Consider the following 24,286-nt stretch of genomic DNA (forward strand, 5'->3'; position numbering starts at 1 on the left):
CTTTGCGGCAGTTGTTTCCTACGCAGTTTGTTGTAGAAATGTCAACATGGTGGAAATTTCCACTACTTTTGGTTAACGACAGCACGTTAAGGGATAAACATAAACTGGTCTGTCTGCCGTGGGCGAGGACGCGAAGCGTCAAGGAAAGGAGCCGAGGTGCCGTTGGCGCCCGCACCGCGCTGCTGGGCGAATTCGACTTTAGTTAAACGGGCTTCTCCTCCAGAGAGTGAGGCTAGCTGACGAGCTAAGCTAAGGCTGCGGTAGCCGAACTGCTCCACTCACTCAGCCCAGTAATCTTTTCGCATCATCTGGGGGCAAACGAAAGCTTTATTTCTCATTTCGGACATGGAATTCCACACCGTTGGTTCTGGTGGACTGTTGGTGTCCAGTAGCAACGTGCCTGCTTTTCTCACCAAACTTTGGACGCTGGTGGAGGATCCAGAGACCGACCCTCTGATCTGCTGGAGCCCCGTAAGCTGAAAGCACTCGCAGCTGGCTAGCTTAGCCTAATTAGCCGAAATAGCTAATGACGCCGTTAGGAGTAATTTAAGTGTTATTTAGCTGCTGGGATCGCTAATGGTTGTATTAATATCGTTTTATCTTAAACATGAAGCTCTTTCATGGTTGTGGCGCCTTGGCATTTGGTTTGTGATATGTTTATGTAGGTAGATTGGCTCTGCTGTAGGGCTTGGTCAAACTTGTAGCTAGGTTAAGTAGAAACAGAAAGTGCGCCGTACTGTTAGGCTGCTGTTCGACCACATCGTAGGTCCTGACAGAGAACCTGAGTTGTGAATTATTTAATATATATATATATATATATATATATATATATATATAAACTTTTTAGTTACTGAGTCAATACGTTCTTAAGGAGCGTGGCATTAGAATGAAGTAACTTCAAGCAGTGTTTAGACTGTGTCCTTATATAGGCCTAGGCCCTTTAGCGTGCCTTTACTAATGGAGATTTGTGGTGGTCAGACAGTCGCAAATCAGGTCATGGCGAGGCAGCATGGCTTGTGGTCAGTAATGCAGAGCCTCATGGACATTGACATGCCAATAAACAGAAATAAATATAAGTGGAAGACATCTTGTGTTTTGAAAATAAAAAAAATACCACTTTGTTTAAACTCCAGACAATGTGTTTAATCAATATATTGTCACTAAGTGCTGCATCTGCTTTAAAACCCTTTAAGAAAAATGTCTTGCAGAGCTACTGCCAATATTAGAAATGTAAAATTATCCTGACACCTACTCCTCTGATGTCAGTCTCCCTGATGCCACACATCACCTTGCTCAGTATGCATTTTATTCACAGTTTTTGTATACATTAGTAGAAATAAAATATCTGAAACTCAGGTTTATTTGTTTAATCTAGCTGCAGTTCAACATAGGACTTATATTTCCTTTATATGGAATTTATTAGCAATCACATTACAGACGTAAGATTATGTTCCAGATATTTCATGTTTCAAATATAGTTTAGTGCTCAAAGGTACAGTTTTTTTCCTGCTCAGATAAAAATGTCGAGTGACTAATTTGTGAGATCTTAAAAAATGTAAATAAGTTGAAATTGTGTTGATGTGTGTCTTGTTATTTTGATAAGGTCTATGTTTTTTTTTAAATATTGGATCCTGTGAGTATTTAGCTTTCAGATGTAAATCTGTAGCAGTCTGAGCAGCGTTTTGATCTTGGTCTGACTCTCAGTTGATGGTGGATTGCACCACTGGCTGATCTGATGTAATTACCCCTCAATAAGCATCTACATGTGCTCTGTTGAGCATGAACACTGTTTATCCTACTAATGTTTTTTAGGCGTCACTGTAACAGTTATCCATAGAATCCATAACCTGATTTCACCCTTAATTGTACTACAGCAATAAGTACATTTTCTTATTTTGTCAAGTCTGTTTTGGGGTTTGAATTGTCAGTTTGCAAGTTGATCTTGTAGTAATTAATCTTGTTGTAATCTGACTTCTATAGGCTTTGTTCTACAGTCAGATATTCTTAAAAAAAAAACAAAAACCTTTCTCTTTTGTGTTGTAGCATGGCAACAGCTTCCATGTGTTCGACCAGGGCAGGTTCTCCAAAGAGGTGCTTCCTAAGTACTTCAAGCACAATAACATGGCCAGCTTCGTTCGGCAGCTCAATATGTGTAAGCATTTTTTATGATGAATGGACCACTAGAAATATTCCAGAACTACTTGGAATAAAATCAGTTTACATTATTTTCTATTATTGAAAATTAATGTTTGTGCTATCTTTCCATTTAAGTTAGGTTTATAGACAGTGTTTTGGGTGGACATCCAACAGATTATATTGACTAAACATCAGAGCATCAGCCTTACACATATTCCCCACACAAATTACCCTGTTGTAAACCCCAAGAAGATTAATAATACAAGCATATTGTTAGTCTGTTAAATGAATAGCTTTTGTATGCAGTTTGTTTTCTCTGTGTGAGTAATTAACTTTAGAAATTTGTTTAATGAATAATGTTAGAATGTTATGAACCACTCTGATGCAAGCTCATTGTTGTCTTCTGATAGATGGCTTCCGCAAAGTAGTTCACATTGAGCAGGGTGGATTGGTGAAGCCTGAGAAAGATGACACGGAATTCCAGCATCCTTTCTTTGTTCGTGGACAGGAGCACTTGCTGGAGAACATTAAGAGGAAGGTGACCGCAGTAAGCTCTGTTTTATTACTCTTTACTTTTACTGGTTATTTATAGTAAAATGGTAGTTTACTCTTATTTGTAAAATGTAAACTATCAACTACATTTGATACGAGTATCTGCCTTTTAGTAGTGCAAGAGAACAGTTTAGATATAAAGTCATCAAGGAGGATTAGTCTGTTGGGAATGAGTCAGTTAAACACAGTTGGACTTTGCTGTGAAGCTCCCCCAGAAAAGTTGTCAAGTTAAACTATTAATTTAATTTGAAATAAATTACTGTCACAGAAACGTAGTGAGTCAGTTGGATGTTTTTCTTTATTGCCTTGTAAATAATATTGCCAGAATTTCTCATTGGCCATGGCTAATACTTCAGTTTAAAGTTCTCAGAGCACATAATAAAAAAAATGTAGTACTCTTTTAAATACTCAGCAAGAGGTCAGTGTTTCACTACAAACCAAACAATGTACAGTTGTGAGAAAATTTAGAATGATCTCATACAAATCTGAATGAATGTTCCTAAAATGTGATCTGAACCCAAACCTATCAAACCTCTGAGTAAGAATGCTGATAAGGGATCATTTTATGCTTTTTATCTAGTGCTGAGTGGGATCAGCATTCTTCCTCTGAGATGTTTCATAAATTCAGGGTGCTATCAGTCATAGTATTAAAACATAAAGATCTAACAAACAACTCGCAACATATTTTATTAATCAAATGTGTTTTATTAATGTATTTTATTAAATGCATTTTATTAATCAAATGTCTTAAATAAACAAGGACATTGATCTAAAAGTATGTGAACCTTTATTTTTAGTAACCTCAAACAAATATTTTCTGCAGTTGCTGATAGTTGTTTGTGGTGTTATAAAGTACGTTATGTGTCCAAAAGTATCCAGACACCCATTTTAATAAACTTGGGTGTACTCATTGCTGATGCAAGCATTCATGCACAGTTTATATAATCTCTGTAGAGAAGCATTGCTGATAGAATGAGACTCTCTGAAGCCGCCAACCTTAAGCGTAAGGTCACTATACCCAATGTCAGACATCAGCTAGAGGAATTATAAAGCTTCTCAACATTGGGCTGTTGAGAAGCAGAACTGTGTTGTCTGGAGTGATAGCGTTCCATCCAATACCTTTGGGATTAGATAAAGTGCTGTTTGTGACCCAGAACTAATCATCCAACATCACTACCTGACCTCTCTAAGGCTTTTGTGGCTGAATGCAATCAGATCCTCACCGCAGTGTTTCAACATCCAGTTTATTATCTTTTCAGAGGACTATAGGCTGTTAGTGCAGTAAAGGGGTGGGTGACAAATTTCCTGTTAATACATTTATTTCAGAAGGAACATCGGATGAGCAGGTGTCTGCACACTTTTGGACACATTTTCTCAGTTGCACTGATTGCAAGTCATCCTGACCTTGAGGCAGCAAAGCAGCCTGATACTATTACACTCCCTCCACCATGCTTCACACTTAGTATGAGATTTTGGTCTGGAATGAAATGCTTTCTTTTAATATATCACATCACTGCGTTAAAAATTAACATTTGATATTTGACAGCAGAACATTCCATTAGTGCCGTTGAACATGCAGGTTGTCTTTCACAAACCTGACTCAGACAGTGCTGTGTTTTTTTTTGTATGTGAGTAAACTCCTAAGAACTCTTGTGCAATGTTTTTCGTATCCAGTGGCACTGAGTTTCTTCCCTCTAAACATTATGCCTCAATATGGACTGATGGATGCCCAGGTAGAGTTTCTTTTGTAACCCTTTTTGGTTCAGGAACGTTTCTTTAGAAGTCCTGTGAAATTTCTTCTGATAAGGCCATATTGCACTTGAGCAGAATTGTGTTGTGAAAGCTAGGTAACAGAACTTGTGGGTGTTTCTTTAAAACAACATGGCAAGTCAAAGCCATGCTGGAACCCCAGACGCAACGCACCTGCTTTTCAACAGGTCATGATTGTTTAAACCATTCACTCAGTGGAGATATTGTGATATATATAATGCTGTATGTGTTCTTTTAAGTAAGATTGACTTGAATGATGATGAGGTTGAATTCTCATGCAGAAATCCAGATCAAAGTCAGAATAGTTTGTTAGCCAAGTATGTTTTCACATACAAGAAAACTGTTCTGGTGAGTGCTCACAAAAACACAGAAAATGGTCAATCAAAAATTAAATTGGGGTGGAGTGATATATCAATAGTAATTAAAAAAATAGAGTAATATAGTAATATACATGCTTTATTTGAGTGATTTTGAAAGTGTATTCAGAAGTGTATTTTTTTTCTCTTAAAACTCTTATTGTGTTGCTTCAGTGTATTTGTAATTCACATATTAAGTTCACACTAAGCTGAAAACTGTAAATCTTCATTTCAATAAGTTATCAATCCCAGGTGTCCTCTTGCTTTGACTGTGGCCCTGATTGAGATAATCTCAAGGGCTCTGGGTGTCTGCCAGCCAGGGTTATGTGGATTAGGCCCCAGAAGCTGGTAATCTGGCATTGCCTGACCCCTCAGATGCAGGCCTTTTCCACTGCTCCGATTTTTACAGCCTTTTCCATTTGCAGCCCCTGGCCAACTGACCAGTTCAGAGTGAAATCAAACCCAAACCCTGAGTAAATGCTTTCCACTGTTTCTTTTTTCCCCCCTCCTCCATACACCCACCTCTGAGTTCAGGACAAGGCCACAGCCCTCACACAAACCTATACACACTGCTCTCTGACAGTTTCATGATGTTCATCCTCAGGTGTCAAATATTAAGCACGAAGACCTCAAGCTGAGCCCGGACGACATGACCAAGATGATCTCAGATGTACAGCAAATGAAGGGAAAGCAGGAGTCCATAGATTCTAAAATCAGCACCCTCAAACAGTAAGTCAAGCACTGTGAGACTGGTGGTTGCCAAGCCACTGAGGTTTCAGTATGTCTTTATATCTTAATCCTTCTCAATAGTGGCCCACTATATGAGTGGACCACTATTGAGAAGGCCATATGAGTGGAGGAACTAGTGGATTGGAGAAGAAGAAAATGATGACTTGCATAATCTCTTCCCCTGTAGTTCTTCAGAACTATGGAATGTTTTTTTTCTTTCTTTGGAATTGTTTGCATCTAAAGGGTGCGGAACCAGCTAAACAAATGGTTTGAAAGGCTAATGAAAACTTGTAGTGTTCACTGCGTATGCAACTTCATATTTCCCCCCCTTGCTTTTTTTTGCAAGTGAACTAAAGAGAGGTATGTGCTCTCCTTTTTTTTGTCTCACTTCTCGAGCAGAGCAGTAGGGCTTCTTTGTTAAGGCTGAGTAAAGCCTGTTTATTTTAAGCTCCTGATTAGAAGAAGAGTTCATTGAGCCCCAACACAGACTGAAATACACACAGGAGATAGTGTATCTGAAATGAGCCTGTTTCTGATACATTATTGAAAAGTGGAGTAATTTGTTGAGCTTTTTCATGGAATTATGAGCTTAGTTGTAGAGCATTCAGACAAGCCAGCCTTTGGTGTTGCCCATATTACTGTGTAAATCCGAGGTGCAATTTTTCATGTAGACTGCCTTTAGGCTGTCAGCAAAGATTTGTTTGTGTTTTGAGGTTGAAAAAAAATAAATAAATCTGAGCAACAGGTCTTGAAATCGTTAGCCATTCAGAATAAAATGCAGTGGTTGGTGAATTAGCTCTATTATGTGGAAAGTGGACTAAGCACTTCAGCCTTTGGGCCTCTACACATTGGTGACAATGCAGTAATGCTTCACCTTTTAGCCTGCCTTAGTCACCATCCTAAAACAGGCAAGCTCCCTCACACAAGCGAGATGTGGTTCACCAGCTGCAAGTTAGATTGTCAGTGCATGTCAAAGTGCACATCATTAAGACATCCCTTCCTCTGACACACAGCCCAGCTGCATTGCGCTGTTGTTTTTCTGGACTCTGGCCCTGGTTTGGAACACATGATTTCAGGGCAGGCCGGGTACTATACCATGTCGCGGAGATGATGAAATGCAGACGGGTTTTTGCGGATGAGCTCATTCATATCTGTCTGTCAGCAGAGCATGGTGGCATTTGCCCTCCCCATTGTCCCATGCTTACGAGAGTTTGTGTAAAATCTGGTGCTGAGGTGTGTATGTGTGTGTGTGTGTATGTATGTATGTGTGTATGTGTATGTGTGTGTATGTATGTATGTATGTGTGTATATATATATATATATATATATATATATATATATATATATATATATATATATACACACACACTGTGATTCATACCCAGAGATGGACCATTCTGATCATTTTGAGGTTCTGATTCTGTTTGTTGCTCCTCTTATTAAAAAGGAGTGAATGAACTCTGGTTAAATGCAGTCACACTAATGTACTAACTGTCATTCATAGCCTTTCAGATCTCATCTGACATATATTGTCTTTAACCTGCGCATTTTTTTAGTCAGCGTTTGCTTACTGTATAAGCTTTTGTGCTGTGCTACAAGAGTTCTGTTGCCATCCTGACACACATTTGTTTGGGCTGCAACCATAATAATGAAGCCTGATTTTAATGCATCCTTACAATGAAGAAAATAGAGCAGGCTCCGATAAATATTTACACAGTAAATAGTCTGTCAGTTTTGAACTCGGTGTGAAAGATTACATTAATATATGTGGGTTCATTTTCAAAACAATTTCAAAGGATGTGTGTTTTTTTTCATCTGTAAAAATCAGACTGTGTAAGTAGGCCTTTAGTCCTATAGTCAAAAGTCAAATGGTCTCTATTTTTATGTAGTGTTTGAATGAGGAACTGCAGAGTGCTGTGACCAAGGAGCTTCATGAGCTGCAGCAGTGCTTAAATATGGCACATATGTTTTACGTCACTTATAAACTCTCAGGATCAGCTAAGTTATAGCAAATTTGGGCTGAAAAATGGCCGATACCGATGCGTAGCTGATCGATCGTTCCGTCTTTAGTTATACCATGATATACATTTATGGCCATACCACCCCCAACTAATTTATGATTACGGCTTCTTCCTCCTTCTTGCTGTTGTGAAGCACATTCGGTGTGAAGGGGCTTTATGGGTTTACGCCCCCTCTGGCAGAATTTAAAACTGTCCTAGATATATCAAATATGTGACTGTAATGTACCAGTGATTTTAAGTCGCTTTAAAAAATTACGTTTATCGATAAATTTGTCCTGATTTATCCATTTTCCAAACTTGCAAATCGTCCAAGCCTTAAGTTTTTTTTTTTTGTTTTTTACCCAATTTTCTCCCCAATTTAGTCATTTCCAATTCCACCTGCTAGTTAGGACTCCCCTAGTCACACGATACTACCAACACTAGGAGGGTGAAGGCTAACACAGGCTTCCTCCGAGACCTGTGAAACCAGCCACCGCATCTTTCTGGACTGCCGCTCACGCAATGTCACTGGACAGCTGAACGCACTTGGAGGAAAGCGGCAACCGCCAGATCTGTTACATCAGCTAACAGACGCTTGCGCTGACTATCATCGTGCTGGGTGATGGGGGGAGAAGGAGGGACCATTCCACCCACCCATAGAGAGCGAGGCCAATTGTGCTCTCTTGGACTCCCGGCTACGGATGGCTGTAGCATCACCAGGGATCGAACTCGCGATCTCCTGATGATTGGGCCAACGCTTAGATGGTTGCGCCACTCGGGAGCCCCAGTCTTAAGTTTTTTAATGCAACCATTAGTTCACTGTTGGCTCAGCAAGAGAGGAAGGGCGTGAGAGTCCTCTGGTGGTGAGATTTAGGAGAGCTTTGATCCCCCTCCTGCATAGAGGAATCCACACCTGCTCCAATAAAGCCTTCTGTTGGTCCAACATAGGGAGTGGGGCCGGGGGGCAAACTGTAGGGCTCAGGAGAGGACTCAAAGAGCAGGCTCTTCCCTCTCCATGCTCTTTTACAGGCCCTCACCACTACTTTACAGGACAGCCATGTCCTCTGCTCAACTCCATAAAGGCAGTTGAATCTTACCCACTGGGAATCCACTTCTCCACTCTTTTCACCTCAGCAGTGCTCTTTCCTGTCCTCAGTGAGCTCTGCACTGGCTAAAGCCACAGAGAAACAAGGTGGGTTTTTTTTGGAGCTCAGGTGCAAATCAAATTTAGTGTTTTATTCCACTAAGGAGAAAATTTGTAGGGGTTGTTTTTTCACCTATGTAGCATGATTCATCGAAAAATCAGTGCTGTTTCAATTTTACTTGATAAATGAATACTTTCAGTTTCTTATGTTAAAAAAAATAACACTTAAGGCCTTTACACACCAAAGACAGTTTATTCACCTGATTTATTCAGAGGACAGTAGATTAATTCGAACAGAACTATAACAAATGGTATCTTGCACACCATACGTGTTTTTTTTGGGCTGCGAAAATGTGTTCTTTTATTTACGTTCTGTTTGCTTTTGCAAGCTTTTGTTGGTGCTAAAAACTCCCTGACCAATCACAGTCGTCTCTGGCTTTGGCATGACGACTATCCTAGAGACTAGGATTTTTAAGACCGATACCAATTTTGATATTTGTGAATTTAAAAATCTGATTTATACAATATTTTGGCCAATATTCTTTTTTTTTTTCTTCTTAAGAAATACATAACATAAGAAGTTTCCCTAACATTTCTTATGTTATTTAGGAGTCCTCACCAAGATGACATAATGCAGATTAAAAATAAACTTTTTAACTTAATGATTAACTGGTTACATGTGGGATCACCTGAACATGGCTTGTTACTCATAAATATACTAGAACTTCTTTTTGAGAAGTGAATAATAGTGTTGTAGTGAAAGACCGCTAGGTCAGGGTCTGAGTCAAGGCTGAGACTTTTAGTAGTTGAGTCAAGACCAAGACCAGATTTAATATCCACAAAAAAAATTCAAAAATGAAATTCACTTGTAGTTAATTGTACGTTTACTGTTTCCTTTTTTTAATTGTCCTTAATCGGCCATTATAAACACTGATACTATTTTATTTTCAACTAGCTCATATCGGCACGTCGGTTGGGCTCTAATGACAACTAAGATAACAAATTAGGTGGAACTGGAACATTTTCATAAACTCTAAAAGGATCAGAATCTTCTTAAGCAGCTCAGATGGAGCTCAAACTGGGCTTCAAACGTCGAGTTAACCAATGATCACGCTACTTTCACTTTTCCAAAATGGACAGTAGCCCAGTGTCACCATTTGCTCATTGTATTACAGGTAAAAGAAATTCTACACATTTGTACGTCGTCTCATGTGGAGCTGTATCTCTAAAGTCACAGAGATCCGATCTGTGAGTGAAAGAGTTTTAGCTCCTGAAATGAGGTGGAGAAACTTTTTTTTTTTTTTCGCTTTTCCAAAAAGCATCATGCACAATGTCACAGTTTGCCTGTTTCATGAGAAGCAAAGGATTGTCTCATTGATATTCTGCTTGTCTTTTTTTTGCCGTGCGAATGTTTTGCCAGATTTTTTTTTTAAATCGTCTCGTTAAGTGCATATAATTTTGATGCAAAAAATAACATCAGAATATTTCATTTTTTCATGCAGTTTTTTGTATTCGTCCTTTAAAAGTGTTTGGACATTTGTACCATACTTAAAAATGCATTAAGTCTGTTGTGTTACTTTGCGCAGTCCGTTCCAGGACTGTTATTTTCTTTTTGCAAAAAGTATTTTTTGAGCAGTTTCTTTGCAGATTTCTGTAGGCATGCATACATGCTAATTTGACTCGAGTGTGCAAGAAATTCATATGCGTCACTTGTGAAGTTTAAGCACCAAATTTATCTAGCATGGCCATGACAAAAACATAGTTCTTTCACACTGGCAGCATTGTGAGAAAGACAGGGTTGGGAAGCGAAGTGTGGGATATTTTGCCTACCTTGCTAAAAAGTTGACCAGCCAACTGACACCAATATGCAAAAACAAAGTTCCTCAACTGGAAAGCAAACAACGCAAGTTTGACTCAACATCTGCATCTTGAATTTTGCAAAAGAGAAAGAGCTTAAAAGTCTGCCGGTTTGCTCAGAATGTTTTTTCTGTGTTTTTAATTTTCTGTCTACAGTATTGTTTTGTTTTCAAACATTGTGATACTACACTTGATATTGAGGTAAATCTCTGGTATCTTGGCAACGCTTCATGTAACATCACCACTTCCAAAAAGCCCCAGCAAAGCCAAACATGGTGGTGTATCTGTTTGTGATCAGTGTCGAATGGGTGTTCTCCCAGATTGACAGTCTTTCTTTTTGTTTTGTTTCTTTGACATGAACGTTCTGAAAACATCTGCTGACATTAGAATGTAGCATGTGCTGAGCTTACCACTTCATTATAGGTGAATGGTGTATCTGGAGCAGAGTTCTTTAGGGCCATGGAGAGATGAAGTGCAATATATCTCAATTTCCATGTATCAGAATGGTTTGATATCCACCTGTGTGCCTGTGTGCTATGCTCTGGTGATTTAAGCTGTGTGTCAGGGGCCATGTGCACACACTTAAAGCAGTTTTAACAGTCTTGAGGGAACAGAGTTGAAGTGGTCCAGGCCGCAGTAAAAACCTGAATAAACAAAGGCTGCTTAGATCTTTTAATAGTCATTAACTTGGCAAAATAAAGTCCCCCAAGAATGTCTCATCTTTTACACTTCAATAAAAAAGAGGGCTGCTTTTTCCACATTCGCTAGCAGAATATTAATTCACGGGGATGTATACGGCAACCTTTAGGCCTGTTATGATCATGAAATTTTATCTGACAGTTAATTGTTGTGTAAGTAATTGCAATTAATAATTATTTTCTATTTATTTGGTTCATTGTATGCAGCTATTAAGGTACAAGGCTAAAGCAGGCAAATTGGCTAATTAGGAATCTTGCGTCTTCATACACTGTACTGAAATATACTGAAATGGTCCGAGAGAAATCTTACTTATACTGTGATAAACATTTTTGGCCGTACTGCCCACCTACTGCTCACTTTTGCAATGGCTGGGGTTTGACACCTGCCCCATTGCTTAGTCATTGCTACTCAAGTTGTTGCCTGAGCCTTACTCTTTTACATTTACCTTTAATTACTTTCTCTTTCTCTTTTTGTTTCTCTCTCTTTCTCACTTTATTTCCTTCTCTCTCTCTCTTGCTCTCTTTTCAGTGAGAATGAAGCTCTGTGGAGAGAAGTGGCTAGCTTGAGACAGAAACATGCCCAGCAACAGAAAGTTGTCAATAAGGTAAGACCTTATGTGTACTAACATCACACTTGAGCATTTCTGTGCTATCTTCTCCATCCAGGATGAGATTTTTTTTATTTTTTTATTTTCCCTTCTAGCTCTAATTGATGCAAAAAATCTGATCAGACTTCTGCATGTAAAGTACTGATATAATAAAGTGAGTTAAAATAATACAAACAAGGTAAGATGTACCAAGCTGCCAATTAATGCAACAGTGAAATCTATAAGCCCACCTAAAATGACCATCAACATTTCTTTTTCCCCAACAGAAAGTTTACTGTTCCAAATAGTTTATACCATCGCAAACAAATTTTTGCCTTAAAACTTTTTTAAAAATGTGAAGAAGCGCACATACACAAATACCTTTGCAACAGTTATTTTTAAAACTAAAGTTTATTATTATTATTATTAGTGGTGGCGGTGGTGGTAGTAGTAGTATTTTTATTACTGCTACTACTTTGATGCAAAATGTCATGTCGTAAAACATCTGAATACTTTTCACTATTTTTTGTGTATACACACAGGCCTGAGTGTGTACAAGTGCATAGGTTTGTACCTTGTGTATCATTAATTAGAAAGACTGTTGCACACGTCCAGCACTCCCGATGAGCAAGCAATCTTTTCCGCTCAAACACAGATGATGATCGAGAGACTTTTTCGGTAGTGGATGTTTTCTGTAAGCAGCAGTGTCAACAAAAAACGATCCAGTTATGTCTGCCTTCTTAAGGTACGACCTACGAACTGTGCGAAAGATGTCTGATATAAATGGGTTAAATCAACCAAAGGATGTCGATTGATTAATTAATTAATTTATTTATTTATTTATTCATTTATATATTTTTTTTTTATTTCTAATTTGTTACATACTTCTGCTTTGCCAAAATTTTGAATCATGTCTTGCACTGCAAACAATTAGCAACAAATAACGAGCTCTGATTTAACTCAACATGCGACTGGATTAGACTGTTTTCCCGTAGTGTGGTTGTTTTTGCATATGAAAATTAAAAAAAGGCAATATCAAGTTGTTTACAAATGAATTTTCCCTGAAAACGACCAAAGTATCCATGTAAAAACTGTCGAATTACTGAACATCAACTTGCCACAGTTTGAACTTGTATATATTTTTTTTTCTTTTTTCTGATTTCAGATTGCTCTAATGTGTACCAAATAGCCTGCTCATTTCTGTCAGCTTCAAACACGTTTTTTTATTTCCCCAGGAGTGACACAACATATCACATAAAGCAAAACAATGGATTTGTTTTTTTCAGTAGAGAAACGAGAGTAAATGAACAAAAAAAACCTGACTGTGAAAGACTTATCTAAGTTAGAGTACATTTACATTCACCTTTGATTGTATTAAGATGAATTTTTTTTTTTTTTCCCAGTCAGATTTCTTAAAGTGTTATAAGGACTGTCCTTACTGTTTTTTTTTTGTTTTTTGTTTTTGTTTTCTGTCTCCATAGCTCATCCAGTTCCTGATTACATTGGCGAGGTCCAACAGAGTTCTCGGAGTGAAAAGAAAGATGCAAGTTGTTCAGACATGTTACACATATGCTGTCTACATTAATATCCTAGACAGACCTGTAAAACTTTATGGGACTTTTGTCCAACTTTTTATGTCTTGAGATTTTTTTTTTCTTCTTCAGATTAGAATTTTTGTTTGCTCTTCTCACTCTCTTGTTCTCTTGATCACTCTATCATCAGGCCCTTAATGCTGAACGATAGCAGCACAGCACACTCTATGCCTAAATACAGCAGGCAGTACTCTCTGGAGCCTTCACCCACTCTCTCTGTGAGTACTCTTGACTGAGCACTGTGTTCATTGTATTTATTCAAAAAAGAGTAACTGCTGTTCTGTTTTTATTATTTTTTTGCTGAGATTTAGTTATAGAGTCACAGAATTGTACTCTGTATTCTTCATAAAACAAAGAAAAGGCCCTGCTCAGGGAAGAACTACATTAGGCTTTTTGTAATTGATAATTATTAATGTCAGCCTATTACAGCAGTAATTATATTGTTTAATTACTTTTAAAATGACATGTACAGTATGTAATAAACATATGTAAGCTAGATGAATGTGGAACTCATGTATACACTACCTGTCTGTTTCAAGTCATTGTGTGGGGTTTTTTTCCTGCTTCTTCTTTTCCAGCCGTCTGGCGCGACTTTTGCCGGAACAGGCATCTTCTCCTCCAACGCTCCCGTCAAGACTGGCCCTATTATCTCTGACATCACAGATACGGCCCAGTGCAGCCCAGCTGACAAGGAAGACTGGATTGAGGACAGGCAAGTCCTTATTCAAAAATGTGTTGTGTTTTCCCTCCCCCCTCCACAAAAGGCAGACTTGTTAAACACAGCTTAGGTGCACCATAGGTGTTAGTCAGTTGCTATGGCAACTCTTTCCCCATCTAATTTCAGATCTACACTGAGCATGACGTGTTTCATTAGCACTCCGTCAGTGATCATCCGTTCAATTTTACACTGCCTCTACTTCCAGTTCCACATGCAATAGCACGAAGTACAACAAGCAAAGTTACAGCACTGACAGCATGTTAACATTTCTGATATAAAAATTGTAAATCGGGTGACGTTTTTTGGTGAACAGTCTGGGCATTATTGTGACTGTAATTAGTATAGATTGTAAGTTCGTAGCCCAAGCATGGCTCTGTGAGCAGCAGTCAATGATGTCAACAAACTCTTTTTGCATGTACTTGTTGAAAATGTAATTTTTTTTATGCAATCATTCTTTAATGCTCAGTTGAAAACCTGAATAATAAGCCAAATACCAAAGATTTCTTCGGCTCAATCAGGACTGTAGTTGACAATAGGCTAGGACAATACGACACTGTAATTGAATATTGTTGACGATTGACAAGTAACCCAATGACGATGCTTGAAAAGTGATAATCGCCATTTAAAAAGTTTACGAAGTAATATTAAACAATATGTATACATAATGTTTTATGCACTTTTACTGTTAAAACATTGGGCTATTATGGGACCTTAAAAATTCCCCACTGTCCCTGCTGTGAGTTTCCCTGCGTCTGACATACAGTCTCAAAAAATTGCAGCATTATCTGTACAGCTTAAGTGTCCTGATGATTTAGATGTGTTAAAATTTTTTAAATTTTATGTTAACCACTTTTTTAAACTATGTACTGTCACGCAAATTATTTTTAGATATAGCTGAGGTAGTTAAGGAACAGCACTGATTTAAAATGTATGCGCCCAAGTGTAATTGTAATTTGAGTGATTAACGAGTAGAGTAGTGGTTTTAATCCAGTGTGGATCTGCAGTGTCTGTAGTTGTACAAGTCTGCTGAGTAACTCCAGAGTGTATTAAGGTCTGTAATTTGTCATGCTCTGACCTTTTACAGTAATAGTAGTCCTGTTTGAATCAGTCTCTTGATAACATAATGACAAATCCTGGTAATGGACATTGGCAAGTGTTGTTTTTGTTTTTTTGTTTTTTTTTTGTTGACTGGGTGAAGAGGCTAACGTCACGCTGATTTCGCACAGTTCGCCAAGTTCAAAAAAGGTTTATTGTAATCTAAAACATTTTTGGTGATGAGCTAATTAGAAGGACAATGAGAGTAAATATCCCATATGAATCAGCCAGTCAAATGCCTTTTTACGTTAATAGACCTCCTCCAGTAAAACTTAATCCAGCTTGAATAGGGCTACAGACACTGCATTCAGAATCTGGGAGACATCTTTTCAGTTTGTCCTTCAGAAATTAGTCAGTGTTTTTATCACATTTGGGTGTGTAATGGAGATCATTGTCTGGTCAACAGTTGTCCTCAAAGTTAGGAAAAAAAACACTGATTAGAAATGCCTCCCCACTGTTAACAGAACAAGCCCATTGGTGCACATTAAGGAAGAGCCATCAAGTCCCTCCCACTGTCCCGAGATAGAGGAAGTGTGTCCTGTGGAGGTGGAAGTTGGGGTGGGGTCGAGTGTGCCTGCTGACACACCTCTCTCCCCCACCACCTTCATCAACTCCATCCTTCAGGAGAGTGAACCCGTGCCTGCCCCAACTCCGCCCCCCACAGAGCACAGATGTTTAAGTGTGGCCTGCTTGGACAAGTGAGTATGACCCTCCATGACCCAGACAGCAGTTTGATCCTATTCAGCTGTAACTCTAAACCAGCCTCCGCAAGCTCTTTCTCAGACTTGAGTTTGTGCTTCATATCTGTCATGTTCTGCCTGTGTCTGTAATTCATAACCTCCAAAACTGCCACAATCCCCTTTTGTCTGGGGCCTTATTTATAAAATGTATCCATGTGTAAATTTCCTACTCTCCTTCCCTATCCTTAAGGAAATATTCTCAGCATTTGCATGCCATTAAAAACATATGTTTACTTAAATATACATACGCACAACTTTGAAATGCAGGTGAGTTATTTATAAATTACAAACGATTATAGAATTAAGTGCAGCTGAGCCAGTTTTGCAGCTCCGCCTAACTTACTTGATTTGAATAGAAATGTTTCCAGTAATAAATATTGTAAAGGAGAGAAAATATTATAGCACAGCATGTTTTATTCTACTCTATTGTTTGTTGGCTTTACAAGCATGCTAAATTGTCTATTTTCTATATTCATTTATTTTTTAATAAACAGAGCAAAGAAAACCAAAGTATTAGTGTACATAAACAAAGATGTTTTACGCAGGGTCAGGAAGGACTAAATGGTATTTTGCTTTGCAGCCTATTTAGAGTAGCATTGTTTGCATTATTTTTGAAAAGGACAAAGACAATAAGTTTTATTTAATCTGTTTTATTTAAATTATTTGGAATGGAAATGGTACTTTCTTATATTAGTATGAAGTGCATGTTCACAGTGGAGGGGAGGAGGAGCCACTTGGCAGCATTTGGCCTATCAGATACAGCTGTGCCCACCTGTCTCTAGTTAATTTTCTGTGACAAATGTAAGCATTTGATCCTGGCTTGATTTTGAATGATCCAACAAGCATATAGACCTACATCACTAGAAGAAAGTTTTACATTGTTGTTAAGGTAACATCACTGCCATAATAAACAAGTTGTTTGTTGTTAGACATTTTTTATCTTTCGTAAGAGCTCATTGCTCACCACAGCATGCTCTCTCCCTTCAGCAATCACAGGATGTGAAGTATTTGTTACTAATATGTGGGAACTAAATGATATTGGTCAGATTTATTATGAGGTTAGAAAAGGATCAGGTTGGAAACGCGCATCAGTCTATGCACTTTTCGATGTCAAAGTCCCGTTTTATATGTCATTACCTCAATGTGAATTTTCACATGCAACATTTAAGATCAGATCAGTGCGTACCACTGTTTTATAAATGAAGCCCCTGGACTGAATTCTTCATTAAAACTGCATTATGATTAAAAATCATAAGACCGGGACTAAGCTTAAATAGTGCCTTCCAAACCACAGTTGCGTGACATTGTTTTTGAACGCCCAGAAAAGCCAAGGTAGCTAATAATGAAGATTGCTTGGGCTCAGTTAGCATGATCTAATTTGCACCATGCTAATTGTACTTAACAAGCTATCGTTAATTAGAAATAATCTCAGCATTTTTGGTTGAACTGTTGTTTTAAAGGCCATTCTTACTGTCAGCATCGTTTAATATGATCTGTATTTGCTTTGTCATAACCCATGCATTCTCATGGTAACTGTGCCCTTTCTCTGCAGCAAAAGAGCTACGTTAACATTACATAACATGCATTCTTCTGAACCTTCAAACTCTAAGTCTAATTAATGACTGGCTTTCTTAATTCAGCTGTAGAGGCCTCTGTTTTGCCCCAAAAAATTGATGCTGTACTGCCACTTTCCTAATTTTGTCCATAAACTTCTGTCAGTATTATTGATGTATGGTGAAATAAAAGTTTACTTAAGGGATTACAAGGTTTGGAAACAATTGGATTCATATCAACTAGTGCTTTGTGGCATAATGCAAATAGACTTGAATTCATGTCTATACCATAATGTCTGATTTACAGCAGCCAAGTAGTCCTGCATTTCCACTGAAACCTTCAGTCTTCCTTTTCTCTGTGAGAGAGCGCAGTAATTGTGTAGTGCCTCCCCTCCCACTGTTTCCAGTCCCATGTTGTGCTTCTATCTTTTCAGTTCCCCCCAGATGTCTGAGGTCTCACGCCTTTTCCCCAGCCTCTCCTCCTCGTCTCCTCACCTCAGAACACATACAGGGTTAGCATTTCAGTTGGTCGTGCCATCCCCAGAGCACGCAGTGCTGTGCTTCAAAAGCTACCAAGGCCCGCTCACACTAACCATGGACAGCGATGGCTCTCGGCTTCAGTGCTCTAAAAGCCTCAGCCACCTCTGTGTTCACATGAGTTGTTATGATGTAGGGCTTGTGCTAGGGCTGCACAGTATATTATTTGTAAATCTTTATAGCAATATTGGATATTGGCCTCTGAAGTACTGATATTGTAGAATATGCTGGAGTATGCAAAAGAGGCCTCTAGCAAGTTGCAGATTTTATTGTGTGGTGTGAGCATCAGAATCAAATCTCAGAAGAATTTCTGTAGATGTTTGACAAATCAAGGGATTTATGTTTTGCAATTTGATTATTTTGTTCAAAATAATGCAGGGCAGTCTTTAACCACATCATATTAAATATTCACCAGTGTGTTTTTAATATATCATGTATCACGGTTGCAGGTGGGATTTTGTTCTTTGTTGTGCAGCCCTACCTAGTGTTATTGTTTCTATAGATCATCACAGTTAACATCCATATAAACACAGAATATTACACATTTCAACAACAGTGCTCCTGAGTCAACAGTGAAACAGTGGTCTTCCTCTTTACTAAGTGGTTCAGGTTTAACTGGTACTCAGGCAAGACTCTTGTTGTTATGGGCTAATACACAAAGTGACTGAAAGTTCCTGAGCTTTGGGGCGAGAGCCACAACTCTTCCTGTGAGATAAATGTGTAATGGCGTGATAATCAGTAATGGCTTATTTTGATTTCTAAATGAATTACCATTTGGTCATTTTGGAGTGTGGCATGGCATTTAGACTGAAATGCATGTGCTTTTCCAAACGCCCCTTCCTGGGTAGGCATTTGCATAGTCAGGCATCCCTTTCAACATGACTTAAAAAAGAAACAAATTCGGTGGACTAGCCTGTTTCCCTCCCTTGTTCACCAGCGTGTTGCACAGCTCTGTTGCTTTGATTGACACTAAAAATGAATACTTTTTATGTATTTTTCATGTGTTTTGTTAGTTCTCAAAGACCTTTTTTAGCCCAAGCCTTGTCAGAGAAATAAGTGCTTACCCCTGAATGAAAGTGTTTGTTTTTTTAATCTGTACCAGGACTGAGCTCAGCGAGCACCTGGACAACATTGACAGCGGCTTGGAAAACCTCCAGTCGATCCTCAATGCACAGTCTATCAATTTTGATTCTTCGCCTCTCTTCGATGTGAGTGTCTTTTTGCTCTCTTTCAATATCACCAGAAATGTAATGTGATTTTAACGTTAAGTTCATGAATTAAGGATCAGAGTCCTTTCATGATATGTTTTGTAAGATCCGTACATTTTTAGTAGTTGTACAGGAGGGGTGTAATGACATTTAATACAGAAGTACAAAAGAAATGATAAGGTCAGCTTTAATTTTTGCGGTCTTTACTGTTGTCTCTTAAAAAAATAAATAAATAAATAAAACACAGCAGTGCTTGTTGAAGAGACAACTGGCACAAGTCATTTTCTTAGAATAAATGAAAGTATAAAGAATATCAGTATAAGACAAAAATGTAAACAAGGCTACATCAGTGTTGACATTAATCTAAGTTTAGGAGAATTGTGCAAGTGGTAAGGATCTGCTTTTTACTTGTATTCTGATGTGGGTTGTTTTTTGTTTTTTGTTTTTTTTTTAAATATAGATCTTCAGTGCAAACTCTGCCTCTGATGTTGACCTGGACAGTTTGACAAGCGTGAGTCTGACTTAATTGAATAATACAGCTCTAGAATTTTATTCTTTTCTAGTTGGTATTAGGTTGTGACACACAAATCAGTGCATTCGTGTTCCTACGTGTTCCTTCCAAATGCTGCCATTTGCTGAGACTGTGGTAATACATTGCACAATGCAACCCCAATTTATTACACAGAAGATCTTAATACACTGTAAAAAATAGCATCTTGCCAAGTGAAATGATCTGATTTCTTACATTTTTCAAGCAGAGATTGTAAGCCTTATTATAAGAGTGTTTAACATTGTTCACAGGTGAAGTTACATTTTACTCCATTTTGATTAGTGCATTGCATTCTGGCCCACGGTTACCAAGCCAGTCACATGCAATTTGCGTACATCAAGCTCTGTGAAAGAGAGCCTGAGGTATTGGGTGATCAACTGTAGTGACATTTTTCAACAAATGATTTTAGTGCTTAATCTGTAATATGTGTATGTGGTTACCTGGTTACATAATAAAGGAAAATTTACATTAACATTTACATTGAGTTTCTGGATGGTGGCATTTTAGCTTTAAGATTTGTTCAGTTCACACAGTTTTTGTTCTGCCTGTCTTTGTTCTGCAGAATGTGTTATAATAACAGTTTCTTAAACTCATCTAATTACAGATTCAAGAATTACTCTCACCAGAACCTGCCAGAGAGACGGAGTCTGGTGCAAACTCCAGTAAATCGGGTATTTGCTGCTGCCATTTGCTTCCTTTGCGTTTTTATGTTAATATGCTTCTTCTTTTAGGGAGGGGTTAGGTTGCATTTTCACATTCAGTACATTGACAATGCCATTTTATTAGAACTCAGAACGCAGCTATAGTTTTAATTTTATTTCTCTTAGAAAAAAGTGATGAAACATTAAGTCCATTCATAGCAGGCTGTGTTCCTTCTGGAGATAATCACTTTCCAGGTCACAGGAGTTCCTCCGCATCAAAATCATGTCAAAATCATGTCTTTGGACCTTACTTTGCGCACAGGGGCACAGTCATACTGAAACAGGAAAGGGCCTTCCCCAAATTGCTTCCACAAAGTTGGGAGCATATAGTTGTCTAAAATGTCTTGGATGTTGCATAATACTACAGCTCACTATAACTAAGAGGTGAAAAACTGTCCTAAACCGTTATTCCTCCTTCACCAAACTTTACTGTTGACATTATGCATTCGTAGCATTCTCCTGGCATCTGCCAAACCCAGTTTCATCCATCAGATTGCCTTATAGTGAAGTGAGGTTCATCACTCCAGAGAACGTTTCCACCGCCCCAGAGTTCAGTGGTTGCGTGCTTTACGCCTCTCCAGCTGACACTTGGCACATAGCGATTTTAGGCTTGTGTGCAGCTACTCGCCCATGGAAACCCATTTCATGAAGTTTCCGACACATAGTTCATCTGCTGATGTTGCTTTCAGAGGTGGTTTGGGACTATCTGCAAGAGAGTATCTTATAAAAGTTTATAACGACCAGTCCAAAGGCACATAAACCCTTCACTTGGTCTACTTTGAAATTTTGAAATGTCGAGTTTTTTTTGATTTTGTCTGAGATTTTTTCTATAGAACTGAATTGCATTTTGCTCTGTTTCTGGTTATGTTTCAGGAAAGCAGCTGGTTCAGTACACAGCTCAGCCGATGGTTCTCCCTGACCCGATCACTACAGAGACCACTGGGGAAGACCTGCCCATTCTACTGGAGTTGGAGGGGGACTCTTATTTTGGCCAGGACCCTGTGGAGGATCCCACAATTTCACTTCTGACCACCGACTACCAAACAGCAGTACCAGAAGACCCCAAGCTATAGTAGAAAAGGCAGCTTTTATAAAGGGATTTACATGTGTGGATTTTTTATTTTTCATGTTTTCTGTTGTGTTTTCCCCAGTTCTTTTTCTTTATATGTTAAACTTAGCCATGTCACCTTTTGCTCTGTTCGTTCTTTTAAATCCATGATTTCTGAGCAATAGAGAAATACCTTTTGCTGTTGTTTCCTCATAATTGCATTGTTCATAGATTCGGTGCAGTGGAAATGCACACGTTTAATTTCTTACTTTTGCAGTTGTGTGTTTTTAATAAAACATCAGGTTGAAGCCGTACTCGGGAATGACCAAAACGGCTCCGTGGCCAGGACTTATCAACTGATATAATTTAACAAACCCGCCCTACTGAAGTAGAATGAATATGGTGTTAGGAATGTATTCATGCTACATAAATCTATATTGTAATGTAACTGTAACGCTTTGCTTTGTATGAGATTTTTCACACAGGTATTGCAAATACTTTTAGCTTCGTGCCTCCTTTGAGGACTTTTGCTGGCGGTAGCTATTCCTGAGTGGGACTTTAATTCTTGTAACAAAACGTATATGCGTACAAGTATTATGTTCTCTCTTTATCTGGCACGCAGAGTGGGGGGGCTTGTAAAAGAACCTGTTCTTTTCCTCCCCTCCAAAGCCGGTTTAGCATAAAGACTGTTCAAATAAGCTGTTCTTAACTCTGCTGCAAAATGAGTTGAAGATGGGTTTTGTGCACATTTGCTCGTTTGACTGAGAGCTGTTTCGTTTTGTTTGTTTTCAGATCTGAGTGTAGACCCCTCATCACTACAGCTTACTCAGTTTTGGAACAGTACCGAAATGTATTTAACTCATATTTTGAAGCTTGAAGTTGCACCCGTTTCCCATCCAAGTACTTGGTTCTTAAATTACTGAGAGATTTTAATTTGCAGCAGCCATGGTATGGAATACTGTGGCTGTTGTTTTCACGGATACTGAAATTTTTTAAAAAGTATATAATGTATGTGAACATAGATTGATTACACAATGTGTAGAAGCCCTCACGAACCGGCTATATTGCAATATCAAGCTCTCTTCTGCTCAAAAATGAGGCTAACACACAGAGCTTCTCTACGCTGTCACACAAAGAACTTGTATCTCGGTTTTAAACTCCAATTACCCTTTCCATGAAAATTTTGTGATGAACAGCAGCAGATACGGTCCAGAGTTACTTAGAAGAAGGTCTTTTTACATTAACCACCTTTACAAGTTACGATTTTTTTTTTTCTGTCTCCTGTAAAGTGAATTTTGGAGATATGAGGTATTGTTCCGACAGCGATGTTATACATGTGCTACTGTGCATGTTTAGGATGAAATTGATTTTTGGTTCATATTTGCATTCTCAGTGTAGGAGTGCTGTTTCCAGGTCAGCTTTTACTTTGCACCACATTAACTGTTCTCCAAACAAAGCAGTAAAACTGATCCTAGATCAGCACTTCTGTTTAAAGATGCTTTGTGACTACAGACCCAGTTCCACATTTGCCTTAGTGTTCCGTCGTATTTATTTCGATGCAGTTTGCTGTGCTAGATGACTGTGCGATTATTATTTTTTTTTAAAGAAGTTAGCAGTGCGGCAGAGGATGTATGAGGAACGTGTGAGTGAGGTTGTGCGCATTTAGAAAAAAGAAAAATCTGCCTTTCTCACTATAGGCAAGTCTACTGTGTATATAGCCAAAACAGAGGCTTTATTCATGTGCATATGTAAAGGGCCAAGGCTGAAAAAATATATTTGGTAAATTTGGCACTAAAAAATTTGATGGTTTACCACAGATGTTCTCTTGACAGCAGTAATGGGGCAGTTTTGTGGACGCTGATTATTCCTAGTGCAGGGTTGGCAGTCATAAACTGATCTAGAAGCAGTTTTTCTGGCCAAGTTCAGCAGAGGGATCTTCTCCTAGATCAGCTGTCACTTTGTGATGCTTTTTCAAACACGCATCCAAGACTATGTGCAGTTTTCGCGTGGAGAATAACCATTCGTAGTGAAATCAGTCACAGGTTTGATGGATCGTAATATGGCAGCCTGAGCGTTTTTCATTGTTGAAACATTCTTCTCAACTGACTGGGTAGCATGTGTTCTATAAACCGAAAAATCAAGAGGTCATTTTGAAAAGGTTGTGAAATATTTTTTCACATCCTGACCAGTTTTGATAGCCGTGCATGACCTTTTTTTGTATGCAACAGAGATCAGAGGTGATGCAAATTTGATACTAAAAAGATATTCTGCCAGATTGAAGTGAGTCTAAGATTGAAAATGTATTTATTTTGTATGATCTGTACCCATGCTGCCCCCTGGTGGCTCCAATTGGTCAAGCTTTGTTTCTGGTGAAGTAGGGAGAGCAATATGGTGTGGCGAGAGCAGGAATTACGTATATATAAAATATATATATTGTTGGTAATTTCTAATATTACAATCATCAGTCTCAATTTAGTCATTAGATATCTGTAATAGAGACACAGCTAAATTATTTTGTTACGCATGTGAACAACACTTTGTGTATTGGTATGTTTCAAATAAAAATATGTTTTTGAAAGTATGACGATTTACAAGATTGACATCACCTACATCACACACACACACACACACACACATCTGTATTTCTTTTTCTATGATCTGATTGGAGTGCCACATTAAAAAATACTCTCAAAAATGATAAATCCTGTGGTTATA

At 38.4% G+C, this 24,286-nt stretch overlaps 1 protein-coding gene across 3 annotated transcripts; it reads left to right on the forward strand.

Moving 5' to 3' along the window:
* On the forward strand, positions 1-24,152 carry hsf1 (heat shock transcription factor 1). 3 transcript variants are annotated; one of them, XM_036566896.1, is made up of 14 exons: positions 1-471; positions 2,044-2,152; positions 2,547-2,683; positions 5,419-5,543; positions 11,772-11,847; positions 13,311-13,372; positions 13,552-13,639; positions 14,000-14,133; positions 15,699-15,932; positions 17,962-18,039; positions 19,167-19,272; positions 19,733-19,783; positions 20,427-20,493; positions 21,397-24,152. In XM_036566896.1, the coding sequence occupies exons 1-14, from the start codon at positions 346-348 to the stop codon at positions 21,594-21,596; spliced, it is 1,593 nt and encodes a 530-aa protein (XP_036422789.1). In that variant the 5' UTR covers positions 1-345; the 3' UTR covers positions 21,597-24,152. The 3 variants fall into 3 exon arrangements, with proteins under 3 accessions (XP_036422789.1, XP_036422790.1, XP_036422791.1); XM_036566897.1 differs by having other exon boundaries at positions 2,547-2,674; XM_036566898.1 differs by lacking the exon at positions 17,962-18,039.
* The last annotated feature ends 134 nt before the right edge of the window (positions 24,153-24,286 follow it).

The sequence above is a fragment of the Colossoma macropomum genome, unplaced genomic scaffold (genome assembly GCF_904425465.1).
Source record: "Colossoma macropomum unplaced genomic scaffold, Colossoma_macropomum, whole genome shotgun sequence".
NCBI classification, from domain to species: domain Eukaryota; kingdom Metazoa; phylum Chordata; class Actinopteri; order Characiformes; family Serrasalmidae; genus Colossoma; species Colossoma macropomum.

What these genes read in the sequence shown, in the direction of transcription:
- hsf1 (XM_036566896.1), top strand. Translation starts at nt 346, where the DNA reads ATGGAATTCCACACCGTTGGTTCTGGTGGACTGTTGGTGTCCAGTAGC. An exon ending in AAAATCAGCACCCTCAAACA is followed by an intron (nt 5,544 to 11,771) that starts GTAAGTCAAGCA and finishes CTCTCTTTTCAG; the next exon opens with TGAGAATGAAGCTCTGTGGA. An exon ending in GAAGACTGGATTGAGGACAG is followed by an intron (nt 14,134 to 15,698) that starts GCAAGTCCTTAT and finishes CACTGTTAACAG; the next exon opens with AACAAGCCCATTGGTGCACA.